The sequence below is a fragment of the Scyliorhinus torazame genome, chromosome 10, assembly GCF_047496885.1.
Source record: "Scyliorhinus torazame isolate Kashiwa2021f chromosome 10, sScyTor2.1, whole genome shotgun sequence".
NCBI classification, from domain to species: Eukaryota; Metazoa; Chordata; class Chondrichthyes; order Carcharhiniformes; family Scyliorhinidae; genus Scyliorhinus; species Scyliorhinus torazame.
The window spans coordinates 42,538,664-42,554,607 of NC_092716.1; the positions used below are offsets into that span (position 1 = coordinate 42,538,664).

Sequence of the window (15,944 nt, forward strand, 5' to 3'; positions counted from 1 at the left end):
AAAAATGATAGCAAGGAGGGTGACCGTAGCACAGTGGTTAGTACAGTTGCTTCACAATGCCAGGGTCCCGGGTTCGATTCCCGCTTGGGTCATTGTCTGTGCGGAGTCTGCACGTTCTCCCCGTGTCTGTGTGGGTTTCCTCCGGGTGCTCCGGTTTCCTCCCACAGTCCAAAGATGTGCAGCTTAGGTGGATTGGCCATGCTAAATTGCCTTTAGCGTCCAAAAGGATTGGGTGGGGTTATGGGGATAGGATCAAGGTGTAGGTTTAGGTAGGGTGCTCTTTCCAAGGGACGGAGCAGACTCGATGGCCGAATGGCCTCCTTCTGCACTGCAAATTCTATGATTCTAAAAGATCCCATGACACTATTTCAAAGAAAAGCTGGAGTGTTCTCTCCGGTACCTGGCAGTTATTTATCCCTGAGTCGAGATCACTCAGCAGATGTTCTGTTGTTATTTCATCGCTGTTTGTGGGAGCTTGCTATGTGAAAATTGTTGCTGCATTCCGACAGCACAACAGGAACTATTCAGAAGTACTTAATTGGGATGATTATATAGATGCAAGTTCTTTTAGTTAAACTACTTCATTATGTAAAATTGTATATGTGTATAACGGTTGTTGGTATTTACGTTGCAAACCAGGATGGCCCATTGAGTTATATAACTTATTGGCCATAAAATCTAATTGGACGTACCACAGGAAATAATCTCACAATGTATGAAAATCTGACTTGTATCCTGAACGCTATTTGATTCTGACGTAAGAATGATTTGTTTAGAAATCTTAATTTACTCAATAATGCACTTCAGTGTTAGCTTAGATTTTATGCCTGTTATATATGTGCAATGTCAAAGTGGGGTGCTCACTACTGTGCGAATGACCTGCAGACATTTGTTGAAATGGTACCATTGAGGCTGGGAATACGTTGGGAATAAAAAGCTAGTCTCTGTCAGGGGGACCATGAAAATACCAAATTGTTGTAAAATCCCATCTGGTTCATTAACATCCGAAAGGGAAGCCAAATTGTGCTGCTCACCCAGACTAGCCTATATATGACTCCAGACCCACAGAAATGTGTTTGATTTTTAACTGTGCTGTGAAAAGGGCCTAGCACGTCACTTGGTTGTATTCAAGAAGGTGGCTTGCCTCCACCTTCCAAGGGCAACTAGAAATGGGCAATAAATGCTGACCTTGCCAATGAAGCGAACATAGAACATACAGTGCAGAAGGAGGCCATTTGGCCCATCGAGTCTGCACCGACCCACTTAAGCCCTCACTTCCACCCTATCCCCGTAATCCAATAACCCCTCCTAACCTTTTTTGGTCACTAAGGACAATTCATCATGGCCAATCCACCTAACCTGCATGTCTTTGGACTGTGGGAGGAAACCAGAGCACCTGGAGGAAACCCACGCAGACACGGGGAGAATGTGCAAACTCTGCACAGACAGTGACCCAGCGGGGAATCGAACCTGGGACCCTGGCACTGTGAAGCCACCGTGCTATCCACTTGTGCTGCCCTATGGCAAACATATGGTGAATGAGTAAAAATGGCATGTTGTTAAGGGCTTGTGCTAGTTTAATCATTAATAATTTATTAGCTTGATAATTCTTCATAGATTGTACTGGCATAATTCTTCTTGAGTCAGGAATGTTTTTGAGAATAAGTACCCTGCAAACTGCTTGCTAACAATGATCCACTCTCTCTCAGGTTTTGTGGGGAATGTTTGCAACCCTGCCTTCAAGTTGTGTCACCCCTGTGCCCACTTTGTCGTATGCCATTTGACCCAAAAAAGGTGGAAAAGGCCTCTAATGTGGAGAAACAACTTTCTTCTTATAAAGCTCCTTGTCGAGGATGCAATAAAAAGGTATGCTAAAGCAAACCACTTAATTCAGTATATTTTGGAATTAAATTTCTTCTTAAAAAATGATTTCAAAAACAATATCCATATTTATTCAATGTTGGTTGAAATTCTAAAGGTTTGTTATCCTATGCTGTAGTAGATGATCCTCCAATCTACTTATGGGATTGGAATCATTCACTGTGCCCTGCGCCTAAGCAACATGTTGAGATGACAATAAAATTTCTTATTTTGATAGAGAAATTGTTGGGAACAGGCAGGCAATATGATTTTGTTGTTTTGTACAATTAGTGGAATAAATAGTGTCTGCCTGTCTGATGTTGCATATTATTGCATGACTTTGTGATGGTATAAACCTTTTGCTTTTAATGTTGGGCTTTTATCCCTCATTAGATTGCTAATTCAGTTTTTAAATGTGATTTCTAGCTACTTAAAAACTCTTTCATGCTGTAGCTTCTGTCAATCCTGTAGCTCGGAAACATTTGGATAAATCATACTTTGCATGCAGGGGCTATAAAACTGAAGCCCTCACATCTCCGGGGTGGGGGGGGGGGCAATTTTATGACTTGGGTTTTGAGGAGTCATACCCAAGTTGTATTTTTGTAATTTGGGGCAGTTTTTCGTGGCACTGGTGGGAGCACACCCAACCTGGAAGCACATGAAATCACACATGCACACGCAAGATATTTTGGTCAGCGAACAAAGGTGTGGATCAGCAGTGCACCCGCTGACAATTATGGAGCCACTTGAGAGGATTAATTCTGCAACTGACCAGAACGTTACATTGTCTGTGAAGAGTTAGGAGTTTTGGGGAGTTTGGTGAGGTTTGTCTGCATCCTTTGGAGGTTCAGCATCTAGACAGGAGCTTTCAGGACCATGCTGTCCTCTGACTTCTGAGATTTGTGACCCTCTGGCACGCTGTGTACACTGGTCAGCCCCATTTGCTGCAGACTAGTATGGTGTGCTCAGTAGGGAGCATCTCCTCAGAGGCGGGTAGCAGGGGACAAAGAGAGAGGAGGCCAGGTGGTTGCAGGCATCACGCTGGAGCAAAGGCACAGGGTGTTTAGGGCCACCAGCAGGGAGGGCAAAGAGTATGTCCCTGCAGAGGATGCCACTCCCCAGCTGCGAGGGTGTACATGCAGTGACCCAACTATCTTGACATCACTTGAGGTCCAGTGCTGCAGGAGGCTCTGTTTTTCAAGGGAAGCTGTCATGACCATTCTCCAGCTGATTGGGCTGGAGGCAGCATCCAATTGTGTGGGTGGACAATCAATGCCCATAGCTCTCAAGGCCATTATGGGACTTAGTTTTTATGCCTCCAGATCCTTCCAGAGCTGCTTGGGTGATCTTTGAGGAGTCTCCCAGTCAGTTGCGCACAGCTGTGTTAAGCTGGTCACTGACTCTCTATTCAGACAGGTGAGAACATTCATACACTACAGGCCGAATCAAGTCAACAAGGCTGAGTGGGACAGAGGCTTTGGTGCAGCTAGAGGGTTCTCCTGCATCCAGGGTGCCATTGATTGCACCCATGCGGCCGTCAAGGCGCCAGCGGGTGTTTTTGTCAACAGGATGGGGTTTCACTCCATAAACGTTCAGATAGTTTGTGTCCAAACAACCCAGATTCTACAGGTCTGTGCAAGGTACCCTGGCAGCTCCCATGATGCCTACATTCTATGCTACTCAAGTGCCATGGCTGTTCACAGCTCCAGCTCACCTCGATGGTTGCTTGGTGACACTGGTATCCCTTGTAATAATGGCTAATGATGACTCTCAGGTACCTGAGGACGGAGGCAGAAGAGAGATACAATCCGACCATGTATCCACAAGGACAATGGTGGGGCGGACAATAGGCCTGCTGAAAATGAGATTCCAATGCCAGGGATGCCCTGCAATATCCACCAGACTGAGTCGCTCATCATCATTGTCTGCTGTGCTTTTCGCTTTCTCTAGTGGTAAGCTACTGTCTCAGATGATGAGACTGATGAAGACTCAGGTGCAGAACCCGGGCATCCAGATGGTGAGGACTAAGACCATGAAATGAGGAACCTTTAGGGAGGCTGGGACACCAGAGAGGCCTTAATTCAACAATTTTTTTCCCCAACCTAGCTGGCATGGCCTGCCTTCTGTCTGAGTCCATGGACACCACCTGCACTTCCATCTCATGCATATCTATGTCATGACCCAATATGGCATCACAGCCTGAGTAATAATGTTTGATGCCCCTAACATCTCTCACCAGACATTGATCAAGCTAACACCAATCATATACACTCATGGCTTGTGGGCAAATAGTAATTTATGGTGATAACATTAATGTGAAACAATGCAAAACATCTAAACGAATCATCTCTAAACACAAGTGATATGGAAAATGCAAACTCTTTGCTGTGCTCATTGTGTCTTAAGCTTAGATTTGCGAGAGCTATGATTCGGTGTCCACCAATCGCTGGCTGACAGCAGCATTAGAGGCAGGTTGCTGACTGTGGTACCTTGTTGGCATAGATGACCTTGGCGGTCATCATCTGGCCGGCGGGCCCTCAGCAGGCACCATCTGGGAAGGGTGCATTCAGCGATGTGGCTGGGCACTCCTCAGTTGATGAGATCTCTGAAGATAGCGTGTTCACTGGCAGAGGGGCTGCTGCCCTCATCCGGGGCACCATGAGAAGAGACCCCAAAGACCACAGCTAGTTCTTCCACCATTATGATTTGTGTCTTAACCTCCCTGCTCATTAACGAAGGATGGACACCTATCGGAGAGATTGGTCGTCGCATCCTTCTCCCACACTAACAGTGACATCCTGAGGTCCGTGCCTATGTGAATGCTTGCAGGTCACTGCGTAATCCCAGGAACTCCTCATTAAACCATGGAGCTGCCTCTTCATGAGAGTTGCTAATCTGTCAATGGATGAGACTGTGCTCAAGAGTTTTTAAAAATTTTAGAGTACCCAATTCATTTTTCCAATTAAGGGGCAATTTAGTGTGGCTAATCCACCTACCCTGCACATCTTTGGGTTGTGGGGGCGAAACCCACGCAAACATGGGGAGAATGTGCAAACTCCACACGGACAGTGACTCAGAGCCGGGATCGAACCTGGGACCTCGGCGCCGTGAGGCATCAGGGCTAACCCACTGCGCCACCGTGTTGCCCCTGTGCGCTCAGAATTAAGGGTCAACGCGACGCTCATGCTCCACAAGGATTCCTCCCTGATCGAGACGGCCACGCTAACCCTCCAGAATCTCTGACAGATCTCTCTGTTCATCCCGCTGGACATCCAGCATTTGCCACCTTACTGACAACTCCAGAGGCTCATCATCTGCCTCAGACTCAGCACGATCCATGTCTCCAGCACTGGGCACTCCCTATCTCCAGCATCTACTCAAGCAAGCGTAATATGCCCTGACCACACTGCACTACCAACTGAGCCGACACGCCTCCACCAATATGCCAGTATCTGCGTTGGTGCTTGGTGCTGAGAGATGATGTGCTGCAAGTGCATTTTCCATGGTTGCCTGCTCCACTGCCAGTGGAGTGTCGTTGGACTCCTGGCTGGCCCTGCTGGAGGCTGATCTGCAGGATTAAAACGCTCGGTCAGAACTATTGGTCATATCACATAGAGTCAGTGTCCATGACATGCTGTGATTGGTATCCATGACATTACAGTGGCTCAATGATTGGTGCATTCACTAAAGTCCTTATGAGGGATGAGAAACCCATACATTCTTATCGCTCTTGGCCTGTCTTGCTTCAGTCTACTGGGCTTTTACCTTCCTTGGAGCTGCCAATTTTTTCGCAACCTGATGACTTTCAACCCACTAACACTCTAGCTCCAGAACTCCCAGCTCATGGCAGATGAGGATGCCCAGGTTAGGCACCACAGCACTGATAGTAGATCACTCCTTGTTGTTGTGGCTTGTTTCTTCTACAAGTAAGTGCAGAGCTCCATTGAGTACTCTACCTCCAACAATACACCAGGTTGCCAATAACTCCGATCACCCTCTGAGGTTTGTGAACATTCCCACTCCTTTGGACACCTGACCCTTTGGACTCAGGGCTTCAGATTTTCCCTTCAGACTTAACACATACAGGCAAAGCTATGCTCTGAGACTCCCTAATTCCCACAGTTTGATTGCAACTATGGAAAAGCACCTTCCCCCAGCCTCCACACTGGACAATTCCCATTTAGAACTTACCCATTCCAAGTGCAGCAGACCATTGAATGTTTTCCAGTACTGGATCCACATGTGCCAGACCAGGTCATGCCCGCTGCCACTCTGCCCAGGCCTTCTAGGTGAGGTAAGTCAACTCCTCCTTCCATCCCTTGGTATCGGGATGTCCCTCCTGGCTGTCACCACCTCCACAAGGGCTTGCATCCACTTGTCGGAGAAATGGAGGGCTTGCTGCCCACCTGAACCTCCCTTCTGCCTTGTGTGCTTTCCTGCTGTCGCGATTTATTCTCTCTGGCTCCACCATTGCCTTCAGTGGCCTCTTGGAGCTACCTTTAAACTTCATGCCAGGCCACCATTGGACCCCATGCCCAATGTAGACATGATTCACACTGCCTGTGACTTAAGTAAACAGCCAGCGTAATATCGTGATCTTTAATTGATCTTGGGTGGGACCATGAAACGCAGCCGCTTCCGGTCCCACCTGCTGTGCGCACACATCGCAGGTAAAATCCAGGCCTTGGTATAGTATGAGGAAAGGTTTGAAATCCAGAGAATGATGTCACAGACTTTTTGTGATGATTTTAATCAAATAAATGTTTATTAAGAAATAAAATAAACAACAATAAAGTAAATTAGAAGCACACTTAACTAAGACAATGGCTATACACGGCAATGCTAATTTAAACAGTTCAAAAAAATCTAAACGTAACTATCTTCAAAACTAGCTCGCCACAAACTGTTTCACAACACCTTAGAGATTTTAAAATCTATAAAAATCCAGTAAGTGTGACCACATAATGCAGTTATATCTCTTTGGGGTTGCTTCTGAGGTGAACAAGTGGCTTATTTTTCAAATCAGTCTTTCTTCTGATGGCACAGTAGTTGGCACTGCTGCCTCACCGCTCCAGGAACCCGGGTTCAATTCTCGCCTTTGGTGACTATGTGGAGTTTGCACGTTCTCCCCCTGTCTGCATGGGTTTCGTCCAGGTGCTCCAATTTCCTCCCACAATCCAAAGATATGCAGGTTCTTCGTAGAATCATAGAATTTGCAGTGTAGAAGGAGGCCATTCGGCCCATCAAGTCTACACCAGCCCCTGAAAGAGCACCCTATCCCCGTAACCCAGCAACTTCACCTAAGGTTTGGACGCTACGGGACAATTGAGCGCGACCGATCCACCTAACCTGCACATCTTTGGACTGAGAGGGGAAACTGGAGCACCCAGAGGAAACCCATGCAGACATGGGGAGAATGTGCAGACTCCGCACAATGACCCAAGCTGGGAATCAAACCCAGGTTCCTGGTGGTGGATTAGCCATGATTAATTGCCCCTTAGTGTCCAAAAGGTTAGAGGTTAGGTTAGGTGGGGTTACTGGGTTAAGGGGATAGGTGGGGCCTGTCCCTAGGTAGGGTATCCTTTCAGAGGGTGGGTGCAGATTCGATGGGCTGAATGGCATCCTTCTGCACTGTAGTGATTCTATGATTCACACACAGTACTTGCTGGGAGTTAAACAGCTATTCCCACTGTTGGCTGAGGTCTACAAAACAGTTCTCCACATGTTCCAATACATTCTTTTCCTTTTGATCTTTCTCTTACCTGATCTAACTTCTTCAGAACTGCACCTTCCCAAGACTTAATTACCTTTACCTCTTGACTTTAGCTTTTAGAATTTAAAAATAAATAAACTCACTTTATGAAATGTGGTAACACGGTGGTTTACCCGCAGAGCGGCAGGGTGTTAAATGGTGGTTTACCCGCAGAGTGGCAGAGCACGAGTCCAAACTCGCTTAGCGGCGGTTGAGCGCTGGCCAGTCGGCGCCTGGGGAGTCGAGGATAGGGTGGCATTCTTTGTCCTCCTTTGTATATAGTTAAACTTCAACAAACAAATTTGTTAACTTTGACTTGCTCAGTAGTTATTGGCCCTCGCAACTATTATATTTGGTGAAGAGGTATAGCGGGACTACAGTCACTGGCTCCTGGAATCGGGAAAGGGAAAGGTCTGCCTTCGAAATTTAAACAAAAATCTCTGCAGCAGCAGTAAGTTTTTTTTTAAATGCCCCTTTTTGGGCAAATCGATCCTTTTGACCCAGAGACTGAACACTGGGTTCAGTATATTGAAAGACTTCATTATTTCTTTGCCACTAATGAAATTACAGGAGAGGATAAGTAAAAAATAATTTTGCTTACAGTATGTGGACCCCAAACTTACATCCTCATTAGAAATTTAACATCCCTGGGGAGTATGCAGGCGGGGAAGGCACCGGGGCCAGATGGGTCCCTGTGGAATTTTACCAGAAGTACATGGACCTGCTGGGCCCTCTATTAGTGAGGACTTTCAATGAGGCGAGAGAGGGGGGGGTGGCCCTACCCTCGACGATGTCCGGGGGCTGATCTCGCTGATCTTGAAGCGGGACAAGGACCCGTTACAGTGTGGGTCGTATAGGCCAATCTCTCTCCTCAACGTGGATGCGAAGCTGTTAGCGAAGGTGTTGTCTACCAGAATTGAGGACTGTGTCCCGGGGGTGATTCACGAGGACCAGATGGGTTTTGTTAAGGGAAGGCAGCTGAATACCAATGTGCGGAGGCTCCTTAACGTAATCATGATGCCTGCAGTGGAGGGGGAAGCGGAGATAGTGGCGGCGATGGACGCGGAGAAGGCCTTCGATAGGGTGGAATGGGGGTACCTTTGGGAAGTGTTGAGGAGGTTTGGGTTCGGGGAGGGGTTCATTAGTTGGGATAGGCTACTTTACGAAGCCCCGGTGTCGAGTGTGGTCACAAATCGGAGGAGGTCAGAATACTTTCGGCTGTACCCGGGACGAGGCAGGGGTGCCCCCTATCCCCCTTGCTATTTGCATTGGCAATTGAGCCTTTGGCTATGGCTCTAAGGGAGTCCAGGAACTGGAGAGGGCTGGTCCGGAGGGGGGGGGGCACCGGGTATCATTGTATGCCGATGACTTGTTACTGTATGTGGCGACCCAGTGGGGGGGATGCCGGAGGTGATGCGGATCCTTAGGGAGTTTGGGGACTTTTCCGGGTATAAGCTCAACGTGGGGAAGAGTGAGCTCTTTGTGGTACACCCAGGGGACCAGGAAGGGGGATAGACGAGCTTCCACTGAAGAGGGCGGAAAGGAGTTTTTGGTACCTCGGGATCCAGGTGGCCAGGAGCTGGGGGGCCCTACACAAGCTCAACTTGATGAGGCTGGTGGAGCAGATGGAGGAGGAGTTTAAAAGGTGGGATATGCTGCCACTCTCCCTGGCGGGTAGGGTACAGTCGGTGAAGATGACTGTGCTCCCGAGGTTCCTTTTTATATTCCAGTGCCTCCCCATCCTGATCCCTAACGCCTTTTTTAAGCGGGTCAGTAGGAGCATCATGGGATTTGTGTGGGCGAAAAAGACCCCGAGGGTGAGAAGGGTGTTTCTGGAGCGGAGTAGGGACAGAGGAGGGTTAGCGTTACCTAATCTGTGTGGATATTACTGGGCTGCCAATGTGGCGATGATACGCAAGTGGGTAATGGAGGGGGAGGGGGCGGCGTGGAAGAGGCTGGAGATGGCATCCTGTGTGGGCACGAGTCTGGGAGCGCTGGTGACAGTGTCACTCCCGCCGACTAGGTACACCACGAGTCCGGTGGTGGCGGCGACTTTGAAAATTTTGGGGCAGTGGAGACGCCACAGGGGTGAGATAGAGGCTTCGGTTTGGCCCCCGATCCGGGAGACCAATCGGTAGTCCCGGGGAGAATGGATGAAGGGTTCCTGAGCTGGCACAGGGCAGGAATTAGAAGGATGGGGGACCTGTTTTTAGATGGGATGTTTGCGAGCCTTGGGGCGCTGGAGGAAAAATTCGAGCTTCCCCCCCGGAAATGCCTTCAGGTACATACAGGTAAGTGCGTTTGTAAGACGGTAGATGAGGGCGTTCCCACTGCTTCCAGCACTCAGGATCCAGGATAGGGTGCTCTCGGGGGTGTGGGTTGGAGAGGGAAGGGTCTCGGCAATCTACCAGGAGATGCAGGAGGAGGAGGAGACCTCGGTGGAGCAGCTAAAGGGTAAATGGGAGGAGGAGCTTGGGGAGGAGATAGACGAGGGTGCATGGGAGGACGCCCTGGGTAGGGTTAATTCTTCCTCCTCTTGCGTCAGGCTTAGCCTGATACAATTTAAGGTTCTTCACAGAGCGCATATGACAGGGGCGAGGCTGAGCAGGTTCTTTGGGGTGGAAGACAGGTGTGGGAGGTGCTCGGGGAGCCCAGCAAATCACACCCACATGTTCTGGGTGTACCCAGCGTTGGATGGGTTCTGGAGGGGTATTGGATGGTGCCTAAGGTGGTGAACATCCGGGTTAAGTCGAGCTGGGGGTTAGCACTATTTGGGGTATCGGACCAGCCGGAAGTGCAGGAGGCGAAAGAGGCCGGTATTCTGGCCTTTGCGTCCCTGGTAGCCCGGCGGAGGATTCTGCTACAGTGGAAAGATGCGAGGTCCCCAAGCGTGGAAGCCTGGATCAGCGACATGGCAGGGTTCATTAAATTGGAGAGGGTAAAATTTGCCTTGAGAGGGTCTGTGCAAGGGTTCTTCAGGCGGTGGCAACCGTTCCTAGACTTTTTAGCGGAGCGTTAGGAGGTGGTCAGCAGCAGCAGCAACCCAGAAGGCGGGGGGGAGGTGTACTTTGTGTTTTCTACTGTGTTTATTATTGCTTAATGAAGGGTTTGTATATTGGGGGAATTCGTGATGTAGTTGTAAGATGTTTATTTATGTGTTTTTTGGTTTTTTTCTGTAAGGGGGGGTTTGTTGAAAATATGTAAAAATTTGAATTAAAATATTTCTAGGGAAAAAAAGAAATTTAACATCACCAGAAACTCGGGATACTAACTTTTTTAACCACCTTGTAACATTGGTGAAGGATCATTTCAATCCCAGACCATCTTTCATCATGCAGCGTGCTGAGAACATGCTATGAGACAAATTAGTTTGCGGCGTAAATTACATAAACATACAGAAAAGGCTGCTAGTAGAGTATAAGATTTCCCTAGAGAAAGCCAAAGAAATAGCTCAGGCGATTGAGAGTACGGAGAAAGGCGCTCTTGAGTTACAGTGCATGCAGGTGAGGTGAATGAGCTATGTCCTAAAACTGTTGCAAATCGGGAGAGCAGAGTTGAATGCGCACAAGAGATAGAGCAGAAACTCACTGATCAAGGCAGGGGACAGGAACAAAAAGGTTCAACATCCTAGAAATTCTGATGAATGCTATAGGCTCAGGAGTGGATCACCCCCACGGAAGATACAAATTCCGGGTTTCTTTCTGTTTTGTCTGCAATCGGAGAGGCCGCATCCCAATTAAGTGCAGAGCCAAACAGAATGCACCTGACTTAAACAAAAAAAACCTGGACTCCAGTGCATAATCTAGAACATGATTCCAAAGAATAATCTGGGATATATCAATTGAATAACGCCAAGATAAGTAAATTGGCTCCTATCATAATAGTACCTCTGGTAAACGGGCGGCCATTAAGCATGGAAGTGGATACCAGTGCTTCTGCAACAGTGTAGGGGAGCAGACATTTGACCATCTCCAAGGCAGAGTTCAACCCTTAAAGTTAAGTAATACAACAGCTAAATTGGCTACGTATCCAGGGGAAATCCTAAAAATGTTGGAAGCTATGTCCGCACTTATCAACACCAGTCTGCCCAACTATTGAATGTCATTGCAAAAAACCAGGGGCCTAAACCCATGGGATGAGATTGATTGCATCAAATAAAATTGAATTGGCTAGAGATCTTCAGTATAGCTGATGGTAGTTTAGAAGAAGTTTTAAAATAATACCTTGAGATCTTTCAAAATAAATTAGGCAGTGGGGCTAAAATCTACATGATTTCATAGAGCTTATTCAGTGCCATACTCCTTAAATCAAAAAGTCGAGGCAGAACTTAAGCGTTTGGAAGAATTGAAGTTTCTGTTTTCGTTGTTAGGATAAGAAGGCTGCCCTCTTTTACTGAGAAACTCCCTGACAGCAGAAGATCACATCAGCCTGGATACGCCAGTATCTGTTTGCTGTATCTGAACTGCTACTTAAAACCTTAAGAAAATTGTGCCATGTACAATGGAAATGGATGTACAAATGGATAATAAGATCCTAAGACATAGGAGCAGAATTAGGCCACTCGGCCCATCGACTCTTCTCTGCCATTCAACCTTGGCTGATATTTTTCTCATCCCCATTCTCCTACCTTCTGCCCATAACCCCTGATCCCCTTATTAATCAAGAACCTATCCATCTCTGTCTTAAAGACACTAGGCTATTTGGCCTCCACAGCCTTCTGTGGCAAAGAGTGCCACAAATTCACCACCCCCGGCTGAAGAAATTCCTCCTCATCTCTGTTTTAAAGGATCATCCCTTCAGTCTGAGGCTGTGCCCTCTGGATCTAGTTTTTCCTACTAGTGGGAACATCCTCTCCACGTCCACTCTATCCAAGCCTTGTAGTATCCTGCAAGTTTCAATAACATCCCCGCCCCCCAATTATCCTTCTAAACTCCAATGAATACAGACCCAGAGTCCTCGACTATTCTTCATATGACGAGCTCTTTATTCCAAGGATAATAGTTAAGTATAATTCTTAAATTAGAAGAAACCATCTCAGATGACAATTAATGTTCATAACATGCTTCATGAAGCCCGCAATAATTCATTGGGATTCACTCATAAATTAAATTTAAGGCAAACAGAAGACAAGGCAATTAATTACCAAAGCTTCTAGGTTCTCTTGTCTGCTGTTTCTTGGTTTTTCCTAAATTTTCAAGTTGAACAAATACTTATTTAATAATAGTACTTGATATTGTGTTTCAGTACTTTTTTTTGCCAAAAGCATACTTTATTTATAAAATGTGTAAAAGTACATTACAAAACATTTCAACTTAAAATTTAATAAAGTGCCATAAGTGTCATAAAACTGATGCATGTAGAAATGGTACAGCAGTTATCATAGGGGATTTTAATCTACATGTCAATTGGTTTAACCAGGTCGGTCAAGGGAGCCTTGAGGAGGAGTTTATAGAATGTATCCGCGATATTTTCCCAGAACAGTATATAATGGAACCTATAAGGGAACAAGCGGTCCTAGATCTGGTCCTGTGTAATGAGACAGGATTGATTAATGATCTCATAGTTAGGGATCCTCTCGGAAGGAGCGATCACAATATGGTGGAATTTAAAATACAGATGGAGGGTGAGAAGGTAAAATCAAATACTAGTGTTTTGTGCTTAAACAAAGGAGATTACAATGGGATGAGAGAAGAGCTAGCTAAGGTAGACTGGGAGCAAAGACTTTATGGTGAAACAGTTGAGGAACAGTGGCGAACCTTCCAACCGATTTTTCACAGTGCTCAGCAAAGGTTTATACCAACAAAAAGGAAGGACGGTAGAAAGAGGGAAAATCGACTGTGGATACCTAAGGAAATAAGGGAGAGTATCAAATTGAAGGAAAAAACATACAAAGTGGCAAAGATTAGTGGGAGACGAGAGGACTGGGAAATCTTTAGGGGGCAACAGAAAGCTACTAAAAAGCTATTAAGAATAGTAAGATCGATTATGAGAGCAAACTTGCTCAGAATATAAAAAGATAGTAAAAGTTTCTACAAATATATAAAACAAAGAGTGGCTAAGGTAAATATTGGTCCTTTAGAGGATGAGAAGGGAGATTTAATAATGGGAGATGAGGAAATGGCTGAGGAACTGAACTAAGGAGGTAGTGATGGGCAAGCTAATGGGGCTAAAGGTAGACAGGATGGCTAGGGAAATTGCAAATGCACTGGTGATAATTTACCAAAATTCACTCGACTCTGGGGTGGTCCCGGCGGATTGGAAATTAGCAAACGTGACACCACTGTTTAAAAAAGGAGGTAGGCAGAAAGCGGGTAATTATAGGCCAGTGAGCTTAACTTCGGTAGTAGGGAAGATGCTGGAATCTATCATCAAGGAAGAAATAGCGAGGCATCTGGATGGAAATTGTCCCATTGGGCAGACGCAGCATGGGTTCATAAAGGGCAGGTCGTGCCTAACTAATTTAGTGGAATTTTTTGAGGACATTACCAGAGCGGTAGATAACGGGGAGCCAATGGATGTGGTATATCTGGATTTCCAGAAAGCCTTTGACAAGGTGCCACACAAAAGGTTGCTGCATAAGATGAAGATGCATGGCATTAAGGGTAAAGTAGTAGCATGGATAGAGGATTGGTTAATTAATAGAAAGCAAAGAGTGGGGATTAATGGGTGTTTCTCTGGTTGGCAATCAGTAGCTAGTGGTGTCCCTCGGGGATCAGTGTTGGGCCCACAATTGTTCACAATTTACATAGATGATTTGGAGTTGGGGACCAAGGGCAATGTGTCCAGGTTTGCAGACGACACTAAGATGAGTGGTAAAGCAAAAAGTGCAGAGGATACCGGAAGTCAGCAGAGGGATTTGGATAGGCTAAATGAATGGGCTAGGGTCTGGCAGATGGAATACAATGTTGACAAATGTGAGGTTATCCATTTTGGTAGGAATAACAGCAAAAGGGATTATTATTTAAATGATAAAATATTAAAACATGCAGCTGTGCAGAGAGACCTGGGTGTGCTAGTGCATGAGTCGCTAACAGTTGGTTTACAGGTGCAACAGGTGATTAAGAAGGCAAATGGAATTTTGTCCTTCATTGCTAGAGGGATGGAGTTTAAGACTAGGGAGGTTATGCTGCAATTATATAAGGTGTTAGTGAGGCCACACCCTGAGTATTGTGTTCAGTTTTGGTCTCCTTACCTGGGAAAGGACGTACTGGCGCTGGAGGGTGTGCATTAAATGTTTTTAAGATAAAGATAGATCGTTTTTTGAAGAATAAAGGGATTAAGGGTTATGGTGTTCGGGCCGGAAAGTGGAGCTGAGTCCACAAAAGATCAGCCATGATCTCATTGAATGGCGGAGCAGGTTGGGGGGGCCAGAGAGCCTACTCCTGCTCCTAGTTCTTATGTTCCTAAAATGTGACATGTCTCCATACAGTGTGTTTCACTCTTGGTGCCTCTATACAATGGTAATTCTTTTGATATACAGTCCATGCCATATATGCAGGCTGGGGGTGAAAAGAAATTGAAAAATTACAGAAAGTGCAGTAGAATTAATCTTTTCTTCATACAGCATGTTCTTCTTTGAGGTTCCGCAAAAGAATTTCAATATTCCAGTATTCATATTCAATGTTAGGCATACAGCCCAAGGGGGTTCTACCAATTTTCCAACCCCTCATTGTACTATGGCTCAAAGTCATTAGACAGCGATTTTCTTTTTCCCCATTGCTCCTCTGCCGTGGCTGCCCTAAGCTTTAGTGCGTCCCTTGTCGTTAATAATTTTACAGTAGCATTTGTTTCAAGCTTATACTTTGATTCAGGAAGACGAATTTTCAGTCTTGCCAAATTGGAGTATTGTGTTCCTCAATGTAACTGTTTGAAAACTTTCAAACAACGTTCTAAAACTATCATCGTATTAAATAAAGGACAATGCTGTAATCTGGCTATCTATGGTGTGTTCATGCTCCCACTATGGGCACGATTCTCCGAGCCCCGCCCCAGGCCGGAGAGTCGGCACAACCGCGCCAAAACGCCCTGACGCCAGCGCGCGATTCTCCGAGGTGCGGAGAATCGGCGCCATTTGCGCCGGCGAGTTTGGAGCGTCGCGGGTCGCTGGAATCGGCGGGACCGCTGATTCTCCGGCCCGGTGAGCCGAGCGGCCGCATAGAAAAAGCAGAGTCCCGCCGGCGCCGTTCACCCCTGGTCGCTGCTGGCGGGAACTCTGCACGTAAGGTCTGTGGGTCGGGGAAAGGTGCTCCTTCACGGGGGGGGGGGGGGGAGCCTCCGATAGGGTCTGGCCCACGATCGGAGCCCACCGATCGGCGGGCCGGCCTCTTTGCCT

The 15,944-nt window shown here is 46.7% G+C and overlaps 1 protein-coding gene across 2 annotated transcripts in view; it reads left to right on the forward strand.

Annotated features, from left to right (window-relative positions):
* rnf166 (ring finger protein 166) overlaps window positions 1-15,944 on the forward strand; it is an 88,342-nt gene that overhangs the window by 47,450 nt on the left and 24,948 nt on the right. For both annotated transcript variants that reach the window (XM_072518016.1, XM_072518017.1), the window contains exon 2: window positions 1,710-1,866. In XM_072518016.1, the coding sequence (XP_072374117.1) occupies window positions 1,710-1,866 (157 nt within the window). The remainder of the gene's footprint in view (window positions 1-1,709; window positions 1,867-15,944) is intronic.